A 14,872-nucleotide genomic window follows, 5' to 3' on the forward strand; every position below is an offset into this window, starting at 1 on the left:
ATCCAGCTCCAGTCCGACGACGGCACCACAGACCAGCCGGTGATCCAGCCCCTCCTCCTCCTCCTCCTCCTCCCCCCCACACACCCCCCTTAGCTCGACTCAACTCCCGGTGTGAAAAAAAACGGAGATGGGCTCCACGTGAATCCGGGCGGTGGAGGGCAGAGGCGGGCAGGCGGGGGCTGGGGGTGGCGGGGAGGGGGGTGGCGGTGGTGGTGGTGGACCGACGACGAAAGAGTGGTGTGAGAAACACCCGAAAGGACAAACAAAGCACAACCGAGCGTGACCTGCGACCATGAGCGGCGCGCACTGCTCGCCGGAGTAGCGGCCGCCGCTGCCTCTATGCCCGCGGACCAAGTCGTGAGGTGTGGCTCGGAAACGCTCCGGGAAACCTGTCAGCCGAAACGACTCGCCGAGGGGAAGGAAGAGGAGGAGGAGGTGGTGCGGCGGTGGTGGTGGTGGTGGTGGAAAAAATGTCCGCCTCGGTGGGGCCCCAGGGTGGCTCTCACCCACCCACCGTGCCGACAACCATGCCGGATCTGCCGGACCTCAGCCATCTCACCGAGGAGGAGAGGAAGATCATCATGGCAGTGATGGCTCGCCAGAAAGAGGAAGAGGATAAAGAACAAGCCATGCTAAAGTAAGACCAACCATTCGTTTTCTTGCCTGTGGAAGTTATGCGTCGCGTAATGCGAGCGATCCCCGTCACAGACGTCCCTGGTGCACGCTGCTGCCCAATAACACCCGGGGTTGGCGTCGTTGTGGTTAACACCGCGCACAACCGGCAACCAGTATGGCTAGCTGATGCACATGCAGCTCCGCCTCGCAGAGGTGCTGGTGTGCTCCTAAACATGTACCCGGAGAACGCAAGAGCGCAGGATGGGTCTATATTTAGAAGTCCTCATCATCAGCAAGACGGCGAGTAGCCTTCTGGGGCTCGATGCCGTTGAAATCAATCGGTAAACGCAAAACAATATGCAGCCACCGTCAATGGAGATGACCCGAAACAAGGGTCAAACGTGTTACAGGTGTAGATAGGGCCGCGGGGATGGGGTGTGACGGCGCTGGTGGAGGAGGAGGAGGTGGGGTGGTGGATGATTCATAGCGTTATCCATCATTCACCTGCTCGTTTTCATCAATGGGGACTGCACCCCATCCCTTTAGTTTACACCGCTCTGACTCTCCCTTTACGCACGCACGCACGCACGCACGTAGGATTGACTTTATCACTGTAGATTTTTCTTCTTCTTTTCACCGCGGAGTGAACGCGTGTGCGTGTGCGAGAGATCGCTTTGACAATAATGGGAACAACAATGACATTAGAGCTCGCAGGGCTACAGCGACACGATCCGTTTCAGAGGCGCGACCGACGCATGGCGGTGAAGCGGCGTGGACGATCGTTCGTGCTCCCCTCCGGCTGAGAGAGGAAGATGGGGTGTGGTTGGCAGTCTTAGCAGCCCCGAACCGGACACGGTACAGACGGGGAAAAGAGACCGGATACATCGTAGCACCTTTGAAAACCTTCTGCATATTGATCAAATTGGCGAACCATCGCCGAAATCACCAAGAATCTGAGCTGCGTAAGAATACTAACCAGAAGGAAAGCTCTATAGGCTCTACTGAAACCTCCATACCAAAGTAGCATTGTGGTGAAATGCAAGGAGACAACCAGGTCACTTCAAACTCAGTGTCTGTTCTTTTAGAGGAAGTGTTTTGTCCTCATACAAAGCACTGGTTGCATTTTGGTTTGACAGCTCAGGTGTTTCCACCACGAGCCATGGCTGTATAATCCACCCAAGCTGCATACACGCCTGCACTGAAACACGTGAGGGCCCAATGTCTGGCTTCACGGTGGAGGATGTTACAGTAGCAGACATGCAGCATCGCAGGGCACTCTGGCTTGCTTAGATTCTAATGGCTGTTTTACAACGCGAAAGGAAGCTGGGTGGGAGATGGATCTGGAGAGGAAGTGATGTATTTAATGTTCCACACAGGCTCGGGTTCAGTCAATAATGGCTTCATCGTCTGGTTTACCAATGATGGGATCTGCCCACCATGGTGAAACTATACTACGTACGGACAGAGTAAATAAAAGAACAGGGAGGAGAGGAGACAGCAAGTTTATCCATTTTTATTAATTTAGGTAAACTTCATGTGATCAACTCAACTTCTTTTTTAATTTGAATACGTACATAAGTCAGCGATTTAAGCATTTCACACACAATTTTAAAATATCAGAACCCCCACATTTTAAAATCTCTGGACTACCTTTTGTGTTTCCCACTTTTTTGTCAGTGGGAGGAGGATGTCAATGGTGTCACATTTCCATTTTCCATACCCAGTATCTTACGCTATGAATCAAATGGCATTATGGCACATGCACATGTTTACACAAAGCACTGCGAGCATGCATAATATCTCGTACATAGAGCATTGTGCATGGATTGCACCCTTTATTAATATGTTTATTAATGCAGAACAAGCTCAGTTGTGGAGTAATACATATTATTGTATGAGCAAAAGTGAACAAGTCCTTTAGTACTTATAATGCTGTATGGTCTTGTAATCATGTGTACTGGGCATCTGAGAAAGCCCTTTTATGCCACAATCCAGTTGGATTACAGGAGAGTTTTGGTCCCTTGAATAAAAGAGATAACTGGCATTGATGGGAAACATGGAAAGATTCATATGTGATAAGAAAAAACATGCACACTGACAGGCTTTATTTGGTCACAGATCTAGTGATATACATTGTTGTCATAGTTACAACAGTCTCCATCTGTACTGGGCTTTGCTGCCACGCATATAATCTTGGTAGACAAAGATATGTTTGGTTTCCACACTTTTGAATTCTCGGTCACAGGAGTTGGACAAGCAATTCAAATAGGTCTGATTACTGAAAAGTAACTGAAAAATTGCATCAAACGCAGATTTGTATCAATGTTATCTGTTCAAAACAAAAGGTCAACATTGACTCATTTTAGCTAAACGCCAAACATACCTTATTCAAGCCAAACCGACATGTGTAACTAAACATGACGAAGTAGTTTGGTTCCGTTTTGTTATTAATTGTGTCGGTTCACATACGTTTCCCACAAACGTCCTGTAGCTTACGTCAACACCATTCACCTGGTCGTCACTGGTCTCAGCGTCGCCTGAGACCCGAGCAGCCGGCAGCGATAAGGTCACAGAGATACGGGACTTTATCTGAGAGTGTCCCGGTGTGTTACTGAGACAGAACACCTGTTTCAAGGCCAATTATTGGCTGAGAAGGCGGCACCTTCGCCGATTCACTGCGCTAACGAACACTCAGTCCATGCCTAGCACACTATAGACTTCCAAGACTCCCTCCATTGACTTGCTAAACCTTCCATTGAATTCCTAATCCAGAGGATGTTTGTGGAGGGGAGCTGTCACGCTGTGGAGAGCGAGGGAAGTGCTGAACGCAGCAGCGACCGACCTGTTTGATGCTGTTAACGCGCCACCTTCCCATCTACCAATGGGAACATGTAAATAAAGAAACTATGTGACAGTAACTTTCATCTACTCTTTTCTGATGCGTGGGCGCACAACAAGGGTTCGAGTGGCTGGACTTTGCTGCTGCACACCAGATGGACAGAAGAAGAAATGAGGACCCGGGGCGCAGAAGGAGGCAGAGCGCGCAGGATTTAGAGGTTTTAAGGATTAGAGTGGTGGAAAGAGAGAGAAAAGGGGGGGAGACGGAAAAAGTGGGAGGAGTCTCTGTCAGGGGTCTCACATGGACACAGCGACACACACACAATGACACACACACAATGACACACACACAGGCACACACTGAGAGTTAATCTCTTTACCCAGGACTCCCCGAGGCTGCAGGCTTCAGGCTGCATGTAGAGGGCAGCGTACCCCCCTGCCCTCCCCTGCTGGATCTCTGATATGGCTGCTACTGGTCACTGGGAGGTCAACTGGTGGCCAAGGTCAAGCATAAGCTTTAATTTTTTCTTCTTTTTTTCTACTATGGTAAGGGCTGCAGATCAATATCTTTACATTAACAATAGATAAAAGGAATTGCTCATGACAATGAACCCTGTGTTTAGTTATCACTTCACTGTAGTTCCTCTCAACTCTATAGAGCAGATTGCCGCCCTGTAACAGTCATTACAAGATACTATTTCTTTGGAGAACAACATCTATCGTCTTAAATTTAATATCGTTACCTGCAATAAACATTGAGCCACATGAAGAGTTTGAATGCACTGAGTGCACTATGTATTTATTGTGTGAAGGGTCAACTTCATTTTGCAGAAAAAAAGTTGTCTCAGCTGAGTTTAGGTTGTTCATATGTTACTTATGAACGTCTTACCGTAGATTAAAAAACTAGGTTTGCCAACTCATGAAGTGGTATGTTTCTATATCAACATGAGTTTTTATTCATAGTAAGATTTCATTGTTTAAACCAGTGAGCTTCAAGAATTTCTCAGTCAAATCATTAGCACCATTACCAATGCAGCAAAAGTCAAAATGCCAAAACGTTTCACAACAAAACATTGACCGCTTTTGATAGCAGAAATCTTTTTTCTACTGTCTATCTGTCTATTGTTTCCTACTTTTATCAAATATTCCTCACTATTATATCTCCTGTATCATTATATTCTTTTAATAGATACCTATCATCTAGGTTGGATAGCTTCACTGAGTTGCACAGTTTAACCTTGTTGCAGCCAGCATATGTCAAGTTACCAAAAAAAAAAAGAAAATCTGATTCCTACTAAACCCAATTTGGTACTTTCAGCTGAGATAAAGAGAAACATTTTCCAGAGCAGACCTAAGAGTTTTAAGGTTTCTGTGAGAAAAATGCTAATGTTGAATTATGGATCAGGTCTGAAAATAGCACTCACTTGGAAGCAGTTCCTGAAATATTAAAATGTTCAGTTCACTGGTTGCTGTTGATGTTCTGAACCTCCTTTTCTTCTTGTTAACCTCTTTCAGTTTTTACCCTCTGTTGTAATTTAACTAATTACTTTGTGAAATGCAGATATCTGATTGCGTGTGTGTGTGTAATGATTTGAACATGTGTTTGTGTGTGTGTGTGTGTGTGTGTGTGTGTGCGTAATCATTTAAACAGGCTCGTTCTTATACATACATACGTCAACACATGTGCTTATAGAAGTACACTTTTTCACACACATACACCCACGGTATCTACACAGTTTGTCGTACTGCAGTACGTCTAGAGGCAGCTCACAAAACCCACCATACGCCCCAGATGCTGTTGCTGTTTTTGGATGAAAGCTTCCAGAATGAATGTTCGCTCTTGCTAAGACAGAACCCCCCGTGTTGCTGTAAAGTTTGTCCTGTTGCCTTGCTGTAAAACTGACAGCTGGAGAGGGTGACAATCCACTTCATACATGTGTGTGAGTGCGCGTATTCAGAGTGTTCACGCTTGGATCTTCACACACTTTGCTCTTAATTAAAGGAACTCAAAAGCAGTCGGGTGTGTCTGCAACACCTGGAGGAATGGAAGCCAGTGTGTGGTGGGATGGGGAGGGAAGGGGAGGGGAAGGGTGCTAAAGTTGTCTGCGTGTACAAGATTTCTTTGTGCAACGCTATTGTGTGTGTGAGCAGTTTTGCCTACATGACTGTCATTTCTGCTGCCCGTCTCAAAAAACCTCACTCTTATGATCGCTTGTCGGTTTTTCGTTCACTCACGCGAGTATGCTTTAGTATGCATGTGCACCTGTGTGTATATAAGTGTGTCCACGCATGTTTTTAAAATGTTTGATCCTATGTGGGCCAGACTGTGAGTCAAGTAGCCAGACATCTTAACACCAATGGACCTAAAAGTATGACATTTTTATTTTAGTGCACCAGCCCCAATTACATTCACGACCCTGCTTTATTCTGAAAGGGTTACTGTAAAAAAGCCATAATTTCACTTAAAAGTGCTAATTATGCAGGTCCTGCATCATACCCTTCGTGTTCATCCATAGGGTTATTTCAACATATTGTGTGAAAGAACTCAACTGAGGTGCTCTACCTCGCCGAGCCTTGGTCTTTTACCATCTGGTGCGATCTGGGAACCGGCCTTGCAGTTGTGTGTTTAAACAGCGGTGCAGATTTGGTTAATCATTAGCGATAGCAGCTGATAAATGGGGAACAGCACATGGCCTTTCTCCTTCACGGAGATGAGGGAGGAGATGGTGCGGCTGGGTGTGACTCTGAGCGAGTGAGTTGAGAGTGCGAGACCCTGAGCGAGGCTCGGCGAGGAGCCTCTTTAGAGCTCTCAGACGTCCCCAGCATTAAAGTTTAATGAGAATGCATTCTACTTGGGCTGACCAGGCTCTCCACATCTCTCTCCTTCCCTCCTGCCATCTCTGTGTTTGTTGTCAGAGGAAGTGATGGGATTATATCATAAGCAACCACATTTGTTTTTATTAATCAAAACAGTGACCTCTAGTGCTCTGAATGCCTCCCTGTTATCCGTAAAGTGGCCATGCTAAGCTGTGAGCATGATTAAATACGACACGCTATATTGTATGCATCTGACTGTATATGTTAGTTCACTATTAGAAAATAACGTTAAATAATTTGCTTTATCAGCACCGTTAAGGGTAAAGTTAGTGCTTTACTTTAATAAGGATAAACAAAATGAATCGATGAATCAATTTTTGACATAAACAAATCAGTGTGCTCGTGCTGGATCGTGCGCAGCAATAACGATTCCATTTAACGGTATGCTTTATTTGTAGCTTGTTATGTGAGGAGTCATATTTGGCCGTCTAAGTGTAGGAGGAGGGGGGCAGTGGAGGAAGACGAGGCTGGTGGGATGGAGTGAGGCGCATAGAGGTCGCCCATAATTACTCGATGACGACTCCATCGACTAGATTCATGTTTCACAAAGCATCTGACCTCACGCCCAGCAAGCCGCGTGAGGTCAGATGCTTTGTGTCTCAGTATCCAACAGAGAAAGACACAGAAGAAGAAAGTGCAAAGTGAATTATATATGTATGTATATACGTATATGGAAAAGAAAAGAAAAACATATGAGAATGAGAGAGATGCAGTCACATACTAAGGATGTCATGTCAAAAATGCACTTTGGTCTATAAATCTGGGTGAAATATAAATTAAAAGAGTTACCCACATCTGAGCACTACGGGAAGGGCTGCTTAGTCTGATGCTATAGGCCGAAGAACTTTATAGGAAAGTGAACTGAAATCACACAATACTCATCACAAAGTCTGTTCATTTAATGTCTTTGACAGCACGAACCCTTCCGTGACTCGTTCACGAGTGTTGTGCGAGTCTTGGATCTTACTGTACTTGATTTGAACTCAACTGGTCAACATCATGTCAGACGTCCTTCAGTCTTCAGTCAATCCCCAGCTCTGCTAACCAGCATGGCAAAGTGTCCTTGGGCACGACCCTTAACCCCTTGGCTCCTGTGACTGTGAATAGTGTGATTGTTAGTTACTGACAGGCAGATGGCCCTGTGTGTGGCAGCTCGTGTGACCAGAGTATGAAAGAAAAGCACTGTGAGCTATGCAAGTACACACCATTTACTGTTTAGCAGGTGTTTTCTAATTCTTAGCTTAGCATCTTAGCATCGTAACACCAGAAAAAATACAGCTGAAGCTGAAATGTGATCGACAACATTATCTCAGTTTATTCTGAGGGCGGCACTTCTTAACAAAATGTTATGGTAATCCATCTAAAGGCTGTTCAGACATTTCACTCAAAATAGCAAATTTGAACCCTTATTTTCAAAGTCTGTAGGATTCACAGTAATGAAGATATAATAAAGCACAGACTAACACCATGTGGCTATTAATTTAATGCATGTATCCTTTCTTTTATATAGGGGGACCCAATGATTCACAATTACCTTACTTAGGATTGTTTATTGTTCACTACAAAAAGACCTTCTTAAAAACTTTGAGCCTCCTCAACAAAAGTATATGGTTGAGTGATTTCAGATTGTTTCATGGTCATTTTAAGAGCTTTAAACATATTTTGATGGATGGCAAATTGAATCACGCTTCTCAATAGCAGTCTAGGTTCTTCTAATAAATGATGGGTGACATGAGTGCTTACTTTATTTAACATAGATAGCTGTGTACTAGACCAGCAGCCAGATGTGACTGTAACACCGGACTCTTTTACAGCTGTGAATCTGTGAACTCTACCAAGCCAAGAAGGACCGGACAGATTTCTTGAGAAATCGCTGAGCTGTAGATAGATACAGACTGGCCATCTGTGTGATTTATTTCTGCTAGTATTATGACATTGTGCCTCTTTTATTGCCTTTTTGACGTTGAAGAAAGCCAAACACATAACAGTTGTCATGGAGAACATTATGTCAAGACAAACAGGAAATACACAAAGAAGTCGTTTGCATTTGGTTTTGCACCCATCTGTTGCTCTCCTTTGCTCTCTTTGTCTCCTTCTCTGTTCTCATCACTTTCACATGCCACATTCCACTCCAAATGTTTGGTTATTTTTTTCCCACCTAATTATTTATTTACAATAAATCACTCATTTTATAACTGTAATCTTTCCATCACACTGTCTTCATCCTCTTTCCATCATCCTCTCCTCTTCTCGAGAGGTATTTATAGAGTGGCTCCGGATGCATCGGCTTCTCTCCTCCGGTGGTCTCTGGCCTACGCCTGTTTCCGGCTTGGCTCTCATCCTTCATCCTTTTCCTTCTCCGATCACCTCCTCCTCTCCTGCAGACAGACGCTTTTCAGACGCATTCATTTACCCCTTAAGTTCACCCCCCCCTCCACCCCTCCACCCATGACTTTGCTTCCTTACAGCGGGTGTCAACCTGTCTGCTGTCTTCCCGGTCTCTCTCCATCAGAAGCTTTTCCTATCCAGCATGCTTGTTTGGTTCTTCCCACTAAAGGGCCTCTTACGAAGAATGCGACAATAGTTCTATAGTAAATGTGTTTGAAAACGTCTAGCAGAGCTGCGGGGCGATCCAGGGCGCATCTGTCCCACGCTCGCACTAACAGCACCGCTCGCACACCTGACATGCCAGACGGCGGCTTCCTCCCTCGCTCCTGATACGAGAGCAAACTTTGTGAAGTGCACTTCAAGAATTCAGACAGACACAACACAGTCTTCATTCTGCCTTCGTTTCTTGGCTAGAAAAAAGCCAAAGCCGTGGTGCGGTGCAAAGCGCCGAAATAATGGGTTTAATGCTGCGTTTGAGTCTGAAGGGACGTGTTGTGTCTCCTCAGACTGAGGAAGAGTCTTCTGCAAAGCGTCACCAGGAATCAGCTGATGAGACCAAAATAGTACTGCCCTACACACATACACAAACACACACACACACACACACACACACACACACACACACACACACACACACACACACACACACACACACACACACACACACACACACACACACACACACACAGCTTCCCTCCCCATCCTTGGGCAATGTATTCATAGCAGTGCTAATTAACAACACCATACCAGTGACTGGTGAAGGGAGCGGAGGCCTGAGAGGAAGGGAGAAAGAGAACCAAAGAGAGAAAGGGAGAGAGAGAGCAAGGAGGTCCTTGGACTTTTTTTTTTTTTGCCTGTGTCATTGTTTATATTTGTGTATGTATGAGTGTGTGTGTGTGTGTGTGTGTGTGTTTTTGCAGTGCGGCACCTAAATGCACACGGGCCGACCCACCTATACGCATGCGCACGTTACCCACAGAGAGGGAGAGGACCAACAAAGTGTGAGCCGCTCTTAAAATATTTTTGTTTTCTATCACCACATTTGATCCCAGGTTCACGGTTGCTGATCCCTGCAGAGGCAGCAGGCTCACACACATTGAAAAGGTTTAAAGCCGTAGTGTGTTTCCACATTTGTAGTTGGGAAGGTTATGCAGAAGTCATTTAATGACTTCTTTAAAGATTATTTAATGTTGTCTGGGGTGGATCTCTCTGACTCACGATAGACGTTTATAGACTTTATCAAAATAATGATTGAGATTTTCATTTAATTTCATTGTAGATGTGCAGGACACTGTCCAGACCTGACATCCTAATTCCCCCCTGCTATATTTAGAGATTCCCGGTCAAAGAGGATGAGACCCTAGTCACAGCTGTAGATCACCTTTTGTGATTTAGGCTAAGAACAGATTAAAAAGTCACCTCGTGCAGCTTAAACAGTGCACGTCTATGGAATGTGTGGAAGTCTTAAAAATATTGCATGAAGCTATGCAGAACAGCTGGTGCGCTGACACCCGCTGACTCTCTGTGGTTGACGCCACCAAGTTACCATGACAACGGCTGTGCACCCTCTGTTTCTGACAGCTGTTCCCATGGTGCCTGAACTTGGCTCAGCTGCTGGACTCCCGTCGGAGGGATAGATTGCTCTTCTGGGTCAGAGGTCATGTTTATGACGTTGCTGCTGTGTCATGTAATGTTGTTTTTTCCTTTAGAATAACGCACAGATCAGTTTAACATAGGTTTGTGTCAACTCAAAGTTCCATTTATCATTATTTCGGGATATTATGTTAACAAAGCCAAACATGAAACATTTCATGTGAGAACATGCACATGCAATTCAGATTCTATTTAGTATATTTGCATGTACATACTTTTGTCTGTCGATGTCCAAAAACTAAATTTCTACAAGATTTAAAGCCCGTTTAGAGCCTCACAGTGAAGCACAGCCAGAACTGCTGATGGTTAAAGAGCATTGTTTAATGGTGTTAAACAATGCTCTCATGGTATAGTGATGATCTCCGTTGGATTAACATTTTGAATGAACCTCTGCATTGAAAGATGGCACACATGCTTTTATGCTGAGCCCCGCGGTTATTACAGCGAGTCCCCTTCGGGAATTACAAAACTGCAGCATTCAAACTTACACATTACAAACCAAATATTTGAGCAAACCGCAGGGAAGACATGCTAATATTCAAAATATAATATATATATATATATATATATATATATATTTATTTATATATATATATATATATATATATATATATATATATATATTTGTTGTGATAAAAATGCTGCATTAAACTTGCCCCGTCCCCAAATAGCTGTCCCTGTTCCAGCCTTCTACTTGTGTCAGCTGACTTGGCCAGCCAAAGATTCTTTTCTTGAGGCTGTAACCATCGCGGTAACACCGTTTAGTTTGGACTGCCCGTTCTTCAGTACAGACAAAGACCAGCCTCTTTTTGCAACTCAAACGTATTTTGAGAAGGCACAGCATCGCCGTGGACTTTGGACAAGTCATGGTGGAGGACCGTTATCTCTTTTGTCTTCTTTACCAACCAAGAGCTGCTGACCACGGATCAGGTGTAGGGAAGACATGTCTGCTTTCAATAAATCAAGGTGATCAAGTTTGACTGATGGTGATGAGATTGTTGTAAACTGATTGTCTTTGGGTTTATTTGACTGATGGGCTGAAATGTAATTTGAACATTTTTTTTCTTGTTGTGTTTGACGTTTTAAAACGGTGTCACCTTTATTCATCACCTCCACCACTAATCACGTGAAGGAAGTATTCAGTGTCCTGCTTAGCAGTGGTCCTCCCGCTTACTCAACTTTGGGGCATTTCTTGTGTGGATTTCTCATTTTTACCTTGACAAAAGTTTGAATGCCAATGTGTTTCATTGTCTTGATGAATTTATTTTTGACAGCCCACGGTCTGTGTGCCGACAGAGGCTTAACTAAAGTTTGTGCGCTTTCACAAATAGGCAAATTGGCTGCAAAGCCGCAAATGAATCCATCGCCTTCCTCTCTATCTCTCTCACTCAGCGAGGCAATTAAAGGGCCTGCCTCGGCCCGCTATGCGAGAGTCATGGTATGGTGATGCGGTATTGCTTTGACAGGTCTGTTGAGACAAACATTGCGGGTGTTTTCACATGAGGCTGATTTGCAATTGACACTCTGGCTATTTCCATCATAGGCATCATTGGAAGCAGGCAGGGTGAAGGCTGTGAGCCTCAGAGGACAAAAACTGAGCCGAAGTCTAATTTAATTGCGTTTATGATTTCTGTTGTTACCTTTAAAGTGGAGCTCTTAGTTATTTATCATGAAGTAAAAATGTTCTTCGTCGCTGCTGTTTCATTTATATTTATTATAAAGAAATATTAAGTTCTCCCGCTATGTATTTGTGCTGAACGTACGGACATTTAGCGAGGAATGTCTGCCTTAACTCCACAGGTGGGTACAAACATTTTGTGAATACATGATGTTCCACTAACGGGCCATCTTCATCTTCCCCCCCCCCCCCCCCCCCTCAGAACACTGCACCAGCAGTTCGAGAGCTACAAACAGGAGGTGCGTCGCATCGGGGCGGACACGCGGCGCCAGCCGACCCAGCTGAAAGACGACGCGCCCACCTGCGGCATCTGCCGCAAGACCAAGTTTGCCGACGGCTGCGGACACCTCTGCTCCTACTGCCAGACCAAATTCTGCGCTCGCTGCGGCGGGCGGGTCTCCCTGCGCTCCAACAACGTGAGAAACAACTCCACCCATGACCTCCAACCTTTTCCTTTTTACCTCTCACACTCACACCTCATTCCGAGGAGCTGGGTTCATCCGCTTCTGCGTCTGTCTGCTTTGATGCCTCCCGGTCACACTTTGGTCCCACCAAAGGCACCAGTCACAGGCCCCTAAAAGGCCCCTCATTTCAAGTCTGAGGCTGCAGTGTTGTGGAATGGTTATAAATCGTTCGAACCACTTGATCTCACTTGAACATGAAATCATTTATGTTGTCCTGTGTCTCCTGTGACGTTACTGCAGCCATCAAAACATGAACCTCCTCCAGCAACGTGGCTGAACAAAGTAAAGACAAGCACAAGGTTCAGATGGGCTGTAGACAAGGCTGTTGGGTAGTAACTGCGTAGCGAGGCGTACATCTAAGCTAAAGGCTTTAGAGGCCACACTGTGATAAAACAAAGGCACACACCCCGAAAAACATGATCAGATCCTTGTTTGATTTGCGAGGCCTCCATTTCTTAAACAAACACGTTTGCACTATTTTAAGACTTGGCCCTCATCCATTCAAGTATTATATGGGCACCAATCCAGGAGAAGAGCCCCCCCCCCCTCCCCCGGGTATACGGTACCTGTCTGTGGGCCTTCCATCCTTGGCCTGCCGGTCCCCAATCTGTTCTGGATCCGCCGAGCCCAGCTGGGTCTCATCTCACACTGGCACCACACGCACGGAGAGCTCAAAGACCAGGGAGAGAAGGGGGTGAAGATTATTCTCCCTGTTCCTGGAGCCCTTTGTATTACTTTCACAGAACCTATAAATGATAGTTTAGAGGGAGACTTCTCATGTTAACATCAATCAACACAGCAAAATATTTTTAGCGTTATCACCCTGCTTTTAGTTTAGCTTTTGTTTGTCCGGGAATTTTAACAGGTTTCCTCAGGTTTTACTCCTGTGAGAAAAGCTTGGAGAATAAAATCTGGCATCATGTCTTCTAAAAACCCAGATTTCAGTTTTGTGTAAAATCAATGTTAACATTTTTGTACAACTACAGCCAAAAATCTAGTTTTTCACAAGTTTGCAAAAGTATTACATGTAATCACTTGCTTTGATATGATTTAATAAACTAAAACATATTTCTTGAGGCTGTTAAATAACTCCCAATGACAAACTCCCAACAAATAATCAAGCATTATTTATTAAAATGATTAATATTATTAAAATTACTAAATGATAAGTCACCACCTTGCTAACACGTTTAGCCAGTTATTAGTTTTTTAGCTGCTTTGCTGCAATCATTTAACAATTCCTAATGATATTTTCTCTCTTGATGTGAAACCAAAGTACTAACATCTGAACTGCCTCCATTATAGAGTAAGCCGTAATTTCCTCGGTGACGCATCCGGACGCTGTCTCAGGTCATGAGTCATGCCAACGTCATGCCAAGCTGGGTCATGCATGTTGCCGCATTCAGTTGTCACATCAGTTTTCACATTCATCCACATGCTATTGTCCCCCACCCGCCCGCGCTCAGTCATTGAATATGAAGTATGTGTATCGATTCTGCAGAATGTAATTAACAAATGTTTGCACCTCGTCCTCTTTCCCCCTTTTTCTCCTTCGTTCTTTCCCCCTTTTTTCCTACAATCTGTCCGCTATCGCATTTCCCGAATTCACCCTGTCTGCATTTCTGTTTCTTAAATCTTTTATGTTCTTTTATTTCTCTCCTTTCTATCCTCTCCTGGTCTATTTCCACCGTCACTTTTCTCAATACTCACTGCTACCCGGACTGCATGCCACAAAGGAGGACAAAGTGGTTAGCATCTTTTTTTTTTTTTGTGTTCTTTCTGTGCTGTGACTTTGATGTTTGTGCCAGAGGTTTCTCTTGTCTGTTTACGCTGGAAAGGTGATGTAGAATATTTCTAGGATTAATTTTCTTTTTTGCTCAGACCTATAATTTCACAGCTGAAAGAAAGAAAAAGGATCGGACATGCAAGAGATAAGAACGGAGCCCGCGTGTGTGCGTACGAACCCACTCATGGATTACTGACATAACTGAACATGGGTCGCCCCTGATCGGCCGTGGTTTTTGTTTTTATGATTTCTCGCTGCATTACTGTACTGTGCGGGGCGGAGCCACTGTGTCCTCGGAGGATTTTCTTCCGAGTGTAAACCCTGACTAACTCTGTGACCGTTGTCTGTCTCCTCCCCTTGCAAAGTATGTCATAGTAAAGGACAGGGTAAGGCTTGCTGGGTGATGGATTTTGTTGCATGGGCCACTATACTGTTGTCACCCCTCCCACTCGGGTCTGTGCTCATTCACAGTATCAGAACAGGAATTAGATCCCACTATCGGTTTTTCTCCTCACAGATTGTTGGGGTCTAAGAGGCCACGGGGCAGCTGAGAATGACTGCAGACCCTGAAAG

The 14,872-nt window shown here is 44.7% G+C and overlaps 1 protein-coding gene across 41 annotated transcripts in view; it reads left to right on the forward strand.

Moving 5' to 3' along the window:
• Window positions 1–14,872, forward strand: part of rims1b (regulating synaptic membrane exocytosis 1b) — a 47,857-nt gene continuing 32,985 nt past the window's right edge. For all 41 annotated transcript variants that reach the window (XM_078108958.1, XM_078108965.1, XM_078108962.1 and 38 more), the window contains exons 1-2: window positions 1–637; window positions 12,252–12,465. In XM_078108958.1, coding sequence (XP_077965084.1) covers window positions 471–637; window positions 12,252–12,465 — 381 coding nt within the window. In that variant the 5' untranslated portion in view covers window positions 1–470. The remainder of the gene's footprint in view (window positions 638–12,251; window positions 12,466–14,872) is intronic.

This window comes from Gasterosteus aculeatus, chromosome 9 (genome assembly GCF_964276395.1).
Source record: "Gasterosteus aculeatus chromosome 9, fGasAcu3.hap1.1, whole genome shotgun sequence".
Lineage (NCBI taxonomy): Eukaryota > Metazoa > Chordata > Actinopteri > Perciformes > Gasterosteidae > Gasterosteus > Gasterosteus aculeatus.